Raw genomic sequence first — 14348 nt, forward strand, 5'->3', positions numbered from 1 at the left:
TAAGATGCTTTTCACCATCAATGGAGTTATCCTTGTCAAACAGCTTGCTTGGGAAACAGATGGGGTTTAGGATATGAAAGCTCATGAGACTGGAAAAACCTGCAAAATAATTTCTAAACATAAGCCGTCATCTTTTAGACTTTTGATTAAGCATTATACTCGTTATTACAAAGCATAAATCAAGACTGTGAAGATGGTTTGAAATGATTTTATGTTTTTATTTTAACATCTTTTTAAATTTTATTTTATTTAACAAGGTCCCTATGAGACACAATATCTCTTCTACGAGGGAAATAAAAAATAAAGCTATATATAAATAAAGCAAATTAAAAGAATGAAACCTAAAAATAGTATAAATTCCAAAAAAAGTAAATACTCAAAATATTAATAAATACCATGTTAGTATATAAATAATAATAAAATAAAACAAACCAATAAAAAACTTTTTTAAGTGATATTTATATTGACAATCCAGTGCACTTTCATTTGCCAATGATTTATGCTCTGCTGTTATTTTTAAATCATTTGAAGAAAAAAATTTACTTTCTCAAATAAGATGCTGTTTTTTTTTTAAATGCATAAGAAAAGCACCATTCCATTAAAAGACTGTTGATTGTTGTAAAAGCATTTTACTACTGTTTACATAAGAAAATCAAGACATTACCAAAAGTATTCAATGAACAGAGAATGAGATGGAAACACATTATGAACAACTGACCGAGTCGACACGAAAACACACAACAGGCCTATTCGTTTTTTTCTATCAACCATGAGTCTTACAGTGTTTGTTACCACACATCTCGATGTTCAAACCACAATGAACATGATTAGACTAGATTTGAACTAAACAACAGCATAAAAACTGGTTTTAATCAGAACACACCAATAGAAAATAGTTTGCAGCGTGTTGCTGCACGGCAGTGATAAAGTCCTTAATTTGACAGAGAAAGAGAAGGAGAAATAAGCGATTAACTTTGGTTTGTATTGACAAAAAGACCTCATAAAACCAGTTCAACACAACTATCAGTTCATCCACGGCATCGCAATACATCCCAGTTCAATCTGATCTTCTGTAACAGAAGCTAAAAGACTATAATGAAGAAATGACCTTCACACTAAATAGTCCTTAAATGGGAAACATTCGGAAATCCGTCATTGATTCTAGACACTTGCGGCACATGAATGTTTCATTTTAAATCTACTGATTTCAGGTATTAGCGTTTGTAGCACTAAAGATGTTCCTAGCACTATTTGAATAAATCAGTAGATATACAAGCCTGATAGTTGTGCTGTAATATGTAAGAAGCAATAAGCAACAAAAATACTCAAAATAAGTCATCTAGATGTGCAGAGGGAATAAAGATCTATATTCAGCCCTGAAGATAAAAAAAATACCAGTTTTGTTTAGAGACTAGCCATCTGATCAGCCACAAAGTACAAAAATGCTACATATTGCTTCTTAACAGAGAAGCATGCGGCGTCTTTCAAACCAATTGACAACCAGACGGACAGATTGACAACGGATCATACTTCCAAGAGTTTTATTATCAAAAGTGGCCTATTATACTGAGAGAGAAAAAAAAAAGACATCACACGTACAGAAACAGAAAAGGTGCCACGTTGGACAAATGTCATCACCATCTAATCGCTTGGTGATATGTATGGAAGAGACCCAGTAAGTGTAAGAACAAAACAGACAAAAACAAGATCTAATACCTGGAGATATGAACTGCAAAAAGCTACAAAATGGGAGGGAGATGTGGTGAGCTGGCCAACAGAGAAGACAAATGACTTCTGAGAAGGGATACGATTCAAATGAGGAATAAAAAGAGATAAAAACAAGGAAAGGGACCGAAAGATGACGTCTTCATTTGAAATATCCAGCAATTATGAACAAATTTCCACGTTTGGTTGGGTATCAATAGTTCTTTCATCTTCTCTGATGGTCAACAATCACGATTTTACATCATTTGTTTCAGTGTACAATTAAAAAATAGTAACAATTTTATTAACAGAATAAGTATAATCAGTATAACAGAATATCTCCCGCTAATAATCTTAAAATACAAACAAAAGCAGAAACCCTCCCATAATTGCTCACAAATCATCTTTTAATTTAAGCCTCAAAAAACAAAAAACAAAAAAAAAACACAACATTCACCTTTTGGCTTTTTTTAACCATAAACAAACGAAAAAAAAATGTTCCCCCTGTCATCTCTGCCTCAATTTCTCTCTTTTTATACGAGCTGTTATCGCAAAGCTGGACTCCATCCCATTTTTCTCGCTCTCTTCCTCTACCAGAAGTCTCGGCGGTGGTAGGCATCTGGATCGCAGTACTTGGTCACCACCACTCTGTTGGCGAACTTTCTTCCCGTTAAGCCCTGCATGGCTTTCTGGGAGTCGTAAACAGATGTGAACTCCACAAAGATCTGGAAAAATAAAACAGATTGTGGGACGGTTTGTGTAGCACTACCAGATGTTCATTGCTGGAGGGTTCAGAGCCAAAGTACTTTAATCAGCACCTACGTAAAAGGACTGAAAAACAGCCCGAACCCATGGTCCCCATCCATGCATCACTTGAGCTGGTTTGGTAAAGCTTACCTTGCCGGTTCCAGGGATATCAAGGCCATCGACAGGCCGAGGAATCTCTATGCTCTTGACCTGGCCATATTTGGAGCACTCCTCCTTGACGTCCTCCACTATCTCCTCGTACTCCTCGTCATCCAGGAGCTCCTCTGGAGCCACCATGTTCATCAGGCACAGGACCTCAGTAGGGATGCCGCCCATCTGCATCATGGAGTTTGCCATCATCCCCGGTACTTGCAACGTCACCGGAGTCTCATTTATACTCGTCTGCAGAGGGTTAGTGAAAGATAAATAAAAGAAAGACGGCTTGAGAATCAATTTATCCTATTTAAAATAACAAACTTATGCATCAGTGCTGCACACATTTTGAAATACACTTGTTTTTGTTTTTTTGGAACATGCACAGATGAGACCAAGAACATATGCACTACCATTCAAATGTTTGAAGAAGAAAATTAATAATTAAGACATTTTTAATGTTACAAACAATTTCGATTTTAATTAAATGCTGTTATAATTAAATGCTGTTTGGTGAGCATAAGAGACTTTCAAAATCATACAAATATTACCAATTTAACCTTAACTTTCTATTCATCAAAAAAGTAGAGTTTTCACAAAAATATTACGCAGCACTACGGTTTTCAACAAGCAGCAAATCAGCTTATTAAAATTATTTCTGAAGGATTATGTGAAATTATGAGTAAGGAATATCACAGGAATAGATCACAATTTGAAATATATTAAAATAGAAAACACGCCATTTAAAATTAGAATATAAAAAAAAGATATTACTGTTTTTACAGTATTTTTGCTCAAATGTATGCATCTTTGGTGAGCATAAGAGACTTTCAAAATCATACAAATATTACCAATTTAACCAATCCCAAACTTTTGTACAGTAGTGTAATAAGAAAAAACATGTCACCAAGTCTTATTTGTATAAAATGTCTTCAAATGAGTGAATTTCACGTTAAACTTGATTCTTACCATTGTGGCATTCTTGGCCCCTACACTTGCCCTCTGAACCAGCAGCTTCTTATCTGCTAACTGCATACCATTCAATCCTGCAATAGCCTGGAAGAAACATTAACAGATTGACTTCATCTTAGCATATGGGCTAAACATGTTAAAATCCACGGACACAGCGAAACACTAACCATGCCAACTCACCTGATCATTGATGTTAACATCCACATATTCACAGAAAGCATAGCCCTTTGAGAGGCCGGTAGCGCTGTCCTTAACCAAATTGAAGGCTTTGAGGGGTCCAAAAGAGGTTAACAACTCTTTAACCTGAATACACGAAGAAAGAAATTCAGGATTTACATTGCATCTAACATAAGCAGGAAAAAGGTAAAGCAAACAAACAAATAAAAGCATTACATTTAAACATTTAAAGTCCCCCTGTGGTAAAATTCAAGTTTTTAAATGTTGTTTATATGCCTATGTGGTGTTTTTAATATGCTTTAAGACAAATCATGTGCAAATTCATAAGTCAACACCATTGCTGAGTATTTTCTCTTTAAAACCGCAGTGAACCAAAGACGGTCTCAAACGCGGTATGAAATCACTGGTGTTTCTGACGTCACAAACTACCTTGTAACCAATCACGACAACGTGTGATCGTCAACGAGTGGATCTCTGAGCTGGTGTGAGTGAGTAAAGCCAGGGCTAATTTGCATTTTCATAGAACTGCGTATACTAAATGAGGCAAGGGTGTAGAGTTACAATCAAGCTATTCTAAGGTTTTAAAAAAAACTTTTAAATATGTCATTTTGGTGATCAAAAATGAGTTTTAAGGGATCTAATTATTGACTACAGGGGGACTTTAATTTCCCCCGAGATCCACTCATAATGTTATTAAAGTTTTTTGTGCCAAAAACATTTCAGCTATTCCCTGACCAATTTCCACCTTTTTTGCTGTGAGTTTGCTCGTGTGTCAAATATGCATATATTACCTGGTGTTCAAACAATCTGTCCTGAAATAGAAATAATCAAGGACTTTTTAAAAAAATCAACTTCAACTGCTCATTTCTCATGTTGGGAAGGATATGCAGAGAATGAAGAGCCACATGCAGCCAAGACAAGCACAAAGCTGGGCAAACCTTACAATATATCACTGTTAGCTTTTATAGTGTTTATGAATAATACAATCTGTCCTACTAGCTCATTATTTCACTATGACTTTCTTGCAATAAATGTTGTTCTTTTTTGTTAGTTCCAGTAAAAGGGAGCAGTATGTTTTCATGGCACATGAGGCTCTTATATGAGTTATATAGACTTTCTACCATTGTAACCAACCTGGTCGTCATTGAGATAGTTGGGCAAACCTCCAATGAAAAGCTTGTGAATAGAGTCTGGTACAACAGTGGACACCACACCTGTGGAGCAGATGGAAAACATTCCTTAACAGTCAATTGACTGGCAGAAGAAAAGGAAGAGAATAATAGACTACAATCATAAGGTTCAACAGACTCATTTTCTTAGGTTTAAACAAAATACGTTCACCTGAGAACTGAGAATGCAATACAAATGTATGCTGAAATCATCCATTTGTAATCAAAAGAACAACAGGAACATGTCATGTTTGTTGTAGTTTGAGATCTGAGCAAAGAGGGAACCGTAAAGTGGTCATACCCGGCACATATACGCTGGGGTTTTCGCTCATGCCAGGTAATGGCTGATAATCGTGTGGCCGACGAATCTTTAAACTCTGCCCCTGGAAGATGATGCCATCAAACGCCATGGCCTGTGTGGTCTCATCCACTGATCGGAACTGAAGAATTAATGGGAGGAAAATTGTAAAGAACCAAGCTTGTCAATTCATAGGCAATATAAGTCAGTGTGTACAGGTGTAACCCACCTCAAGGAAAGCAAAGTTCTTGTCCTGGTTAATCTGGACGGCAAGAACAGGGTTTCCTGGGGCCTGAGTCAGACCACCGAGTCTCATCTGGGCATTGAAGAAGTCCATCATGGATTCCTGAGGAAGAAGGGCGTTATATAATGCAAAGACATTCATGCGTTTAAAAAAAAAAGGATGCACAGATAATAAGATAGAGATCATTTTTAATCTTATGAACAATAACCTATAAAATGGCCGATATTTAAGTGTATGCTTTATTTTTTTTTTCAAAAACCATAAAAGCACTAAAGATTCCTTTTAAATGCCACGAGTGAATTTAGGCAGGACATTATGCACAGTATGAAATTGTTTTTGATTCATTCTAAGATTTGCTAAAGATTGTATTCAACAGTGTTAATTATTTATTAGTGTTTTTTTAAAATGCAGTAAGTGATTTCTGAGAAACGCTGTTGAAAGTGAATCGGACCGAACGCCACAACACACTGTCGTGTCCAAGAGTGAGATTTGAAGAAAGACTGTAGAAAGAGAGATGGCTGAGAGACATTACAAAAGATAAAAGCACAGAGGACTATCACAGGAAAAAGAAGGGTTATGATAAGGCAAGAGCTTTAGGCACCGCGTTAATATTAGAAAAGCTTTCCAGCGCTGGAAAAAACGAAGCGGGAAGGCCTGAAAAAGATGCAGAGGCTGCGTAGGTTCTGCTCCACATGTGAATAACATTATGTTTCACAGATCAAAGATATGGTGTTGTTGCAATGTTACCTATAGTAACAGGACAGTGTTGAGTGTCATTGTTTGTCTGGAGCTGCTGCGCTGCTGGCGACAAACAACCAAATCTTGCTTGTGTATACTCTTTTTTTATTCTTCCTTGTCGTTTGTTCGTCATCTTCACCGTTTTTTTTTCTTCCGGGAAGCATTATTTTGTTTCTCTTCAGCTATGATAAACTATGATCCACTTTTGCATTGTGTGTTCGTGCATTTTGGCGGTGGAGCAATGAGGGGAGGGGTGAGTTTGTTTGGGTTGATTTCAAATATCAACAGTGTTTCTCAGAAATGTGAAGATAGGGGAAACGAGCATGTACAATTAAATATTCAATATGCTTCTGCAGAATACATCTAATTGTGCCAGTGTTCTGTGTGGATTTGTTCTCTAAAACCCTGCAGAGTAATTCTAGTGTGTGAATAGTGTTCATTCAACACCTCTGTGATGCCAAATGGGATGTTGCCAACGTAAAGTCTGCGAGCCTGGCGAGTCATCTGACTGCCCACTACGGGCACCGGGGTCGGCGTTACTGCCAGGCCGTCTGGCGTCATGGTGGGCAGCAAAGCGGTGGCAGGGATCTGACCAGCAGCTGAGGAAGAGAAAGACAGAATAATTGCATCAACAACAGATTATGAATTATTAAATAACATTACATTGTTATTATCAGGAGATGTCTGTAAACGCCTGAAACAAAAAAATAATTAAATAATTAAAGCCAGACAAAGAAAGAGGAAGAGAATAAATAACAGTTGATCGGGGTGGGCAATATGAGCAAAAAACAAAACAAAAAATCATAAAAATATTTAATTGATACTATACCAAAAGTATATTGTGGCCAAAAGTGATGTCCAGCCAAGGAAAAATTACATCTTCACCCTTTATTTATTAAAAATTTGTTAAAGATTTTGTAATCATATTACGTAGCTGGGCTTGGAGTCAAATTGTTTCATTTGTGATAACACAATGAAACATAACAAATTGGCCAGGCTGTCAAAGAAATTATGAACATGCAAAAACAAGAGAACCAACACATTTTTTAATGTTTTTATCAATATATGCTTTTTCCTGTGAGCTTTTTGTTTTTCTATGCATAAAATAAAACCTGTAGTTTGCCTTTTTTGCTAAATCATTTTGTCAGATAAATACCTTAACCAAGTTTAGTGTTTTTTTTTTTTAGATTTAAAAATATTTATTTTCCTCATATTTCAATCGTTTAATCAAACTTGTAGGGTCATAAAAAACATATCTCCTCTGGACATCATTTTTGACCACTACTGTACAGCATGATATAGTAATTTTATGGAAAAATAATAAAAAACCCTACTAACAAATAATGAATTTAAGCTTTTTTATTTGAAGAGTCATTGATTGGGCTATCAAATTTCTACACATTTCTGTGCACCATTTCAACCGGTTTATCACCAACCCCTACTTAGTGAGTATAATGACTGGACACAGGGTAGTCTTTTAAGCCATGTCGCTCACCTTGCATTGCCTTGTACTGCATGGGTGTAATATGCTCAAAGCCAGGAGGCGGTACATCCCAGTACTTCTTAATTTTCTTCTTTTTCTCCCGTGGAGGTGAACGGCTGATTTACAGAAAGGCAGAGAGAAAAAGAAAAGAACCGAAGTGAATTCATTTTTATCTAACTGGTATATTACATATTCGACAATGATTACTCTTTCTTTTTTTTTTTATCTAAAAGAGCCAAGTCATTTAGTTAAATTATTCCTTTAAATCCAAAAGAATACTACAATTAAAATTGCAATAAAGAAATTGTGAAATAAGAATAATAATCTGTAACTGTTATAGTTGGCACCAATTAAAAAAATGTTACCTAGCGTAACAACTCCACACATAAAGACAAGGATTATAACGCAGAAATAAGTTTTAATTCATCTCACAAACTACTTCAACGTCAAAACACTAGCCAGATGGATTTGTAAGATGTAAACAAATGGAAAAACTGGGTCAGCCAATCTGCAGTATTACCTGACGTTTTCTTGGGGATGGTTCTGAATTTGATCACTGAAATGACATTTAAGAACAGGGTTTGACATGTAGCTACTTTACAGTAGCTTAAACCACAGTACATAAACTGAATGAGGTTTAAGAGCAAGACTAATGATTTTACCGTGCATCCTGCCTTATTCTTGATTACAGTGCACTTAAAATGGACTAAATTCAGCTTAAACTGCGTAAATCAACAAGCATAATTAAAAGGGCATGAATTGACTCGTATTGTAATAGCAACATCTATTTCAACAGGGCTCAACAATAAGAATAGCTTGCAGAAAAATCAGATATTTAAATATGCATGTACATCAACTGGCCCAAAGCTCTCACTCTGCACCCTCCTTATTGTTGAGCCTTGAACAATGATGACAATAACATCACAACATTCCCTCTCGCACCTGCGTCTATGGCGGCGGTCCTTGCTGTCGCTGCGGCGTTCCCGGCTTCTTCTCTCTCTGCTCCTCCTCTTCCTCTCTCGACTGCGGCTGCGTGAGGGGCTGCGGCGCCGGTGCCGGTTCTCTTTGTCCCGCTCTGAGACAGAAGAAAGAAATGAAAAATATGAGCATCCCAAAAAATGAGACAAAGCCACAGGTTCCTGAAGCAAACCAGTAGGGATGCTCCTAACAGGATTTTTGCAGCTGATACCGACAACCCATTTCTTGTCATCATGATCGGCCGATACCGATCATTCAAGCTTTATATAAGTGATATGTACTATTGACTCACTAAAAATCTTTTTTTTTTCTCAGCTAAAAGTACTGCCACAGATGTTGCCTTGGTTATATTGTTTACAGTGATGTTGTATATTGTTTTAATTGAGAATCAAATATATAACCACAACAAATATTCTTTTTACAATAAACATTGAATAGGCCTTATAAAACCATATAAAATAGTTTGGGCTTTTCACAATCCTGTCAACTACATCTGGGCCAAATTTTGTTGGTATCTCAAAGCAATTGAAAGTTTTGGCATTTGGAACCATGGTAGGCTTTTTTATCAAAATCCAAAAACCTCTCCAAACAAGTGATCTGAGTGTTTTACTGAACATAAGAACTACTTACTAGGGCTGTCAAATAAAAATTCGAATTTTGAATATTCTTAGAATGAAAAAAAGAAAAAAGAAATGCACATTCGAATGCAAAAACCGTGCATAATTTTTGGTGTGTCAAAAGGGTGCGCAAGACATGACGTAACTGACGTGGTTTGTTTTTGTTAGCTTATCTAATACAAAGCAATGCGGCTGCATTGTTCATTTTGAAAAATGGCAGAAAAAGACAATGAGGACTCGTGAGTCTCAGAGCATTTCATTTCAATAAAAGATGCTATGCTTGATTTGCTTATCGCTTAAAGGGATAGTTCACCCAAAAATTTAAATTAGCTCACGATTTACTCACCCTCAAGCCATCCTAGGTGTATATGACATTCTTCTTTCAGACGAATACAATCAAAGTTATATTAAAAAAGTATCCTGGCTCTTCCAAGCTTTATAATGGCAGTGAATGACCTTTTCAGTTTTTAGTCCATCAAAGTGCATCCATTCATGATAAAGGTGCTCCACACTGCTCTGGGGGGGTTAATAAAGGCCTTCTGAAGCAAAGCGATGCGTTCGTGTAAGAAAAATATCCATTTTTAAAACTTTATCGATTAAAATAACTAGTTTCCGGCAGACGACCTACACAAGTCGACTTACGCCAAAAGAGTAACACTTGACGACGTAGGATGTAGGAGTAGCTTAAGCTTTGATGCCTCTCACGGTTAAAAAAAAAACAGGGCTGAGCAACAAACTCAATTAGACTTCTAATTTGTGACTGGTGTTTTGTTTTGCTCTATCCTCAGGTCAAGGGTCACTCTTTCGCTGTAAATCGATGCGTACGGCCGTCTGCCGGAAGCTAGTTATTTTAGTCAATAAAGTTTTAAATATGGATATTTTTCTTACACAAACGCATCGCTTCGCTTCAGAAAACCTTTATTAACCCATTCACTGCCATTATCAAACTTGGAAGAGCCTGGACATTTTTTAATATAACTGATTATATTCGTCTGAAAGAAGAATGTCATATACACCTAGGATGGCTTGAGGGTGAGTAAATCATGGGGTAATTTTCATTTTTGGGTGAACTAACCCTTTAAGACAATACAGTAATTTTTTCATCTAACATTAAATTTTGCCTTTAGAATTCGAATTTTGCTAATATTTAAGAAATTCGAATTTAGCTTTTCAGCCATTTTGACAGCCCTACTACTTACATTTGTAAATGCCGCAATAAAGCATGAAAATACTTGTAATAATTACATAGATTAAGTAACAAATAATGAGATGCTGGTGGAAGAGTGATGATCTTCCAGTGCTGTTTTAGCGGTGCGCTCCTATTCTATGGCTCATGGTAAATCAAGGCCTGTTAATTAAACCAATCCAAGTGAGCTCCAGCTGTAGACCAGTGTCCGATTGGTCTCTACACATCGTCCCTACCCACTATACCCACCCACCATGCCCGAGATCAAGCTTCCATTGGTTGAACTTTCGTCATGTTGGCGATGTGAATGGATCACGGAAGTCCTATAGCTTTAGCCGAGAAGCACGTCAAGTCACTCAGTGAGGATTTTCTCAAGAATGACGCATCATGTTATGTATTTAAATAAAGATGTGCAATATACTATGGTTTACTACTGTTTCACGAATTTACAAAGCAAAAAAAACCTAATCTGTATAGTGTTCACATGTGCATCGGCGGCGATTTTCATATGAATACTTCTTGTTTGGTCGCATATTGATTACTAGTTTGATTGGTCGCTAGTTGAGACATTTTTTTCCTCAAATTTTGATCGGTTTGTAAGATCGGCCAAATTTTGTGACTCCCGATCGAGTCATAGTGTAAGGAAAGAGGAAGGAACAAGAAGAGAAAGCCCATTCCAGCTGCAGAATGAAAGATTTGGCACACTATTATGTAGAGTTTCACAGTGAGTATCTAGGGGAAAAAGGAAGATTAGAGGTAAAGGAAAGAGACAGGTTGTGTGTGCTTTTCTGCACCTCATTATTGGATACCCACCATGACCGTTTAGACTGTCACCTGTGCGGAAGAAACGAGAGGGGTTAAAAAAGGGAAAACAAAAGTTATTGCAACTCATTTTTACTTACAAACAAAATACAGAATGTAGGGCTGTAAAATCGATTAATCGCGATCAATCGCATCTAACATAAAAGTCAGTGTTTACAATATATGTGTGTGTATATATATATTATTTTATTAATATATATAACCATGGGTAAACTTGGGTGTTATTAAAGCCTGTTAATTATTGACAATAAGTTCAATCCATGAGCATTTTAATTGTAGACATTCAAGGTTGACTTTGTTACTGTGTTTATTTTTAAGAGCGTCAACCTGTATTTAGAATTTCTGTATGCAAATATGGTAAAGCAGAGTCATTCTCCCGGATTGGCTTGAGAGAGCTGTTGTTCTGCTTAACCATATTAGCATACAGAGATTATAAATACAGGTTAACGCTCTTAAAAATAAACACAGTAACAGACTCAACCTTGAATGTGTACAATTAATGCACATGGATTAAACTCATTGTCAATAATTAACAGGTTTTAATAACCCAAGTTTACCCAGGGTTACACACACACACATAAATATATTTGTGTGTATACACACACACACAGACACATATATATATATATTTTTTTTTAAATACACATATATTATGTAAACATACTTTTATGTTAAATGTGATTAATCGCAATTAATCGATTTTACAGCCCTAACAGAATGTGTGACTTGTGGCAGGTGATCTGACAACAATGTAGACTAGACATACAAAAAATTTAATTACAAGCTGATCATAAGTTATATATAAAACAATAAATTCAAAGCATATCAATTCTGGGACAATCACCACCACAATAAATTCAAGTAAGCTCTGAGCTGTTGGTTTCAAATATAAAACTTTCCCAGCAGTTATTGTAGAGGTGTGTGTTTTTTTTATTTATTATTTTAAAATTCATGTACTACATTATTAAGACTTAAAATCTGCATGAAATGGAACTTGCAAGTGTATTTTCTTCACTATTGAGACACATCTGAAATGGCTTCTTAAACAAGAAAAAAAAAATTTAGGTCAGGACTTGATTTTGTCCATCGGGAATTGATTGGATCGTTGTGGTTTGCTATATTACTGTGATCTCATGTGACAGGTTGTCCCGCCCTCGCGCCAGTAAGCACGTCATCATAAAAGCGATGTCGTTGCAAGTGGGAGGGGGATGTTAATATGATTGGGAACATGGGAACACGAATTTAAAAAAAGGAATGGTGTGCACGGATAAACATTTATAACACCGCAATATTCCACAATTTTAATTTCATGTTGACTTTAAGTACATTGAACTTTTCTTGACACATTTTTATCCAAACAAAGGGAGTTGTTTCACCAAATACAGAATAAATTAAATAACACGTATCCTGTCAGTAAATATAAACAATTATCAAATGTCTATGCATATTTACAGCTTTCTAGATCTATTTTCCTCTATAAAGCATAAAAAAATGTTTCAAGTGCTGAATGCGTTAAATTACCGTAAGCATCAATATGTTTAACGTTATTAAGATAATATGATGCTACGCAAGTGATTACCGTTCAAGACAGGCAGTGGTGCACATTTATACTCACCTTGTTTGTTTTCAGATAGCTGTCTCTCGAATTCATCAAAATCAGACATCCTGGTGTTTTGATCTAACCCAGACTCTGAAACTTCAGTTAACACGCTCTTTCGCTTTTAAATAGCGCTATCTTTGTCACACGCAATTTCAAGGGACGGACTATAAAAATGCAGATGTTTTAAAATGTTACACCAGCGTATATAGTTTCAAAAAAATGCACTTAAATTCGTGGAGAGAGAAATACACGCTTTGCTTTAGAGGGTTGTTAGCTGCTAATGCTAACTCTAACCACCGCAGGGTGAAAATGAAAGGCTCGCGTCGGCAATGCAGATGATTAAACCCCTTAGCTAGTAATATTTGCTCTTTTAGATAGTCTCTTTGATAGTCAAATGCTGTAAGTTGTCATTATTAACTGTGTTGAAGTCTAACCCGTCTCGGCTGAGGAAGCTAACCGCTCATTCCGCGTTGGCGGATGCTGATCGTTTCTTCACAGCCCCAAAAGTCACTCTGAATAAGGGAAATGAAGCTGTGCGCCCCTACTGACCAGGGGGAGCAGTTTTTTTCTTTTTCTTTTTTAATTTTCATCCACTGTTTATTCCTCCATCAATCTTCCACTTTGCAGTTTAGCTCTAATTATCTGAGATTAAACGTGCAATTTCCTCTTTAAAAAGAGTGAAGGGGATTTCTCGCTGTAAATGACTGAAAGATGCGCTCTTTCATACAATATTGGAGATGTTTAATAACAGCGGGTTACGGTTTTGAAAGTCATAATACAAAAGTCTCAAAATACAAAAAAATAATAGATGATCACAACAACAAAACGCCATTTAAGCCATTAAACGGATGTTGCAAAGTATAAACACTGTTTTAGCATTTGCTTTAATATTATACAGGCACAACAAAGGAGGGTTATAAACTAGTTAACAGACACCAAGGGTAATAAACAAGCCCTTTTCTCATAAATTATATTTTAAATCAATAAACAATCTTTGACATTTATGGTTGGCTTTATAATCTCCTGAGTCGCATTGGTACCCAAAAGTGTACAAAATTGCACAAATGTAAACAATGTCTCTGATATTAAATACCTTGTTTATATACATAATTATCTTTCAGAATTTGTGCTTATTTTATTAAGGCACCAATTCACTTCTACACAAGTGATTTCAACGATTAACAGATGTTGAACACAACATGGCTACTATTCTGTTTTTCTCTTCACTAGACTATGTATCGAAAAGAACACACCCATATTAAAGAATAATGTATTCCTTTATCATTTGATACCAAAATATATTAGTTAGGAAAAGTTTAGAAAGGCTGAAGATGATTTAGGAACACAATTTTTTTCTTTTTCTTTTTTAGATGGTTGCAAGCTGAGAACTTTATTTGTATTCAATAATCTTTAGCCTGACTCATATTGTCCAAATGTGATCACAAGGGTCAGGATATTAA

General features: G+C 36.0%; 1 protein-coding gene across 3 annotated transcripts; it reads right to left on the minus strand.

Annotated features, from left to right (window-relative positions):
• Positions 1–1524: 1524 nt before the first annotated feature.
• u2af2b (U2 small nuclear RNA auxiliary factor 2b) lies at positions 1525–13397 on the minus strand. Of its 3 annotated transcripts, XM_081376362.1 has the most exons (14): positions 12904–13095; positions 11280–11300; positions 8628–8760; positions 8206–8241; positions 7698–7801; positions 6650–6801; positions 5450–5566; positions 5224–5362; positions 4888–4967; positions 4545–4565; positions 3757–3879; positions 3574–3660; positions 2602–2853; positions 1525–2429 (listed from the first exon to the last, which is right to left on the minus strand). In XM_081376362.1, exons 1-14 carry the CDS (start codon positions 12950–12952, stop codon positions 2295–2297), a joined length of 1449 nt encoding a protein of 482 aa, XP_081232488.1. In that variant the 5' UTR covers positions 12953–13095; the 3' UTR covers positions 1525–2294. The 3 variants fall into 3 exon arrangements, with proteins under 3 accessions (XP_081232488.1, XP_081232489.1, XP_081232490.1); XM_081376363.1 differs by lacking the exon at positions 4545–4565; XM_081376364.1 differs by lacking the exons at positions 4545–4565; positions 11280–11300 and having other exon boundaries at positions 12904–13397.
• Between the last annotated feature and the right edge of the window lie 951 nt (positions 13398–14348).

Source organism: Scardinius erythrophthalmus (assembly GCF_964197995.2).
Source record: "Scardinius erythrophthalmus genome assembly, chromosome: 10".
In the NCBI taxonomy this organism is placed as follows: Eukaryota; Metazoa; Chordata; class Actinopteri; order Cypriniformes; family Leuciscidae; genus Scardinius; species Scardinius erythrophthalmus.

Bases quoted from the DNA above. Each gene is read 5' to 3' on its own strand.
- u2af2b (XM_081376362.1), bottom strand. From the start codon at position 12,952: ATGTCTGATTTTGATGAATTCGAGAGACAGCTATCTGAAAACAAACAA. The intron at 7,802-8,205 runs GTAATACTGCAG...TCTGTAAATCAG, and splicing joins CATCCCCAAGAAAACGTCAG to CCGTTCACCTCCACGGGAGA. The intron at 2,854-3,573 runs GTAAGAATCAAG...AACCCTCTGCAG, and splicing joins GGGCCAAGAATGCCACAATG to ACGAGTATAAATGAGACTCC.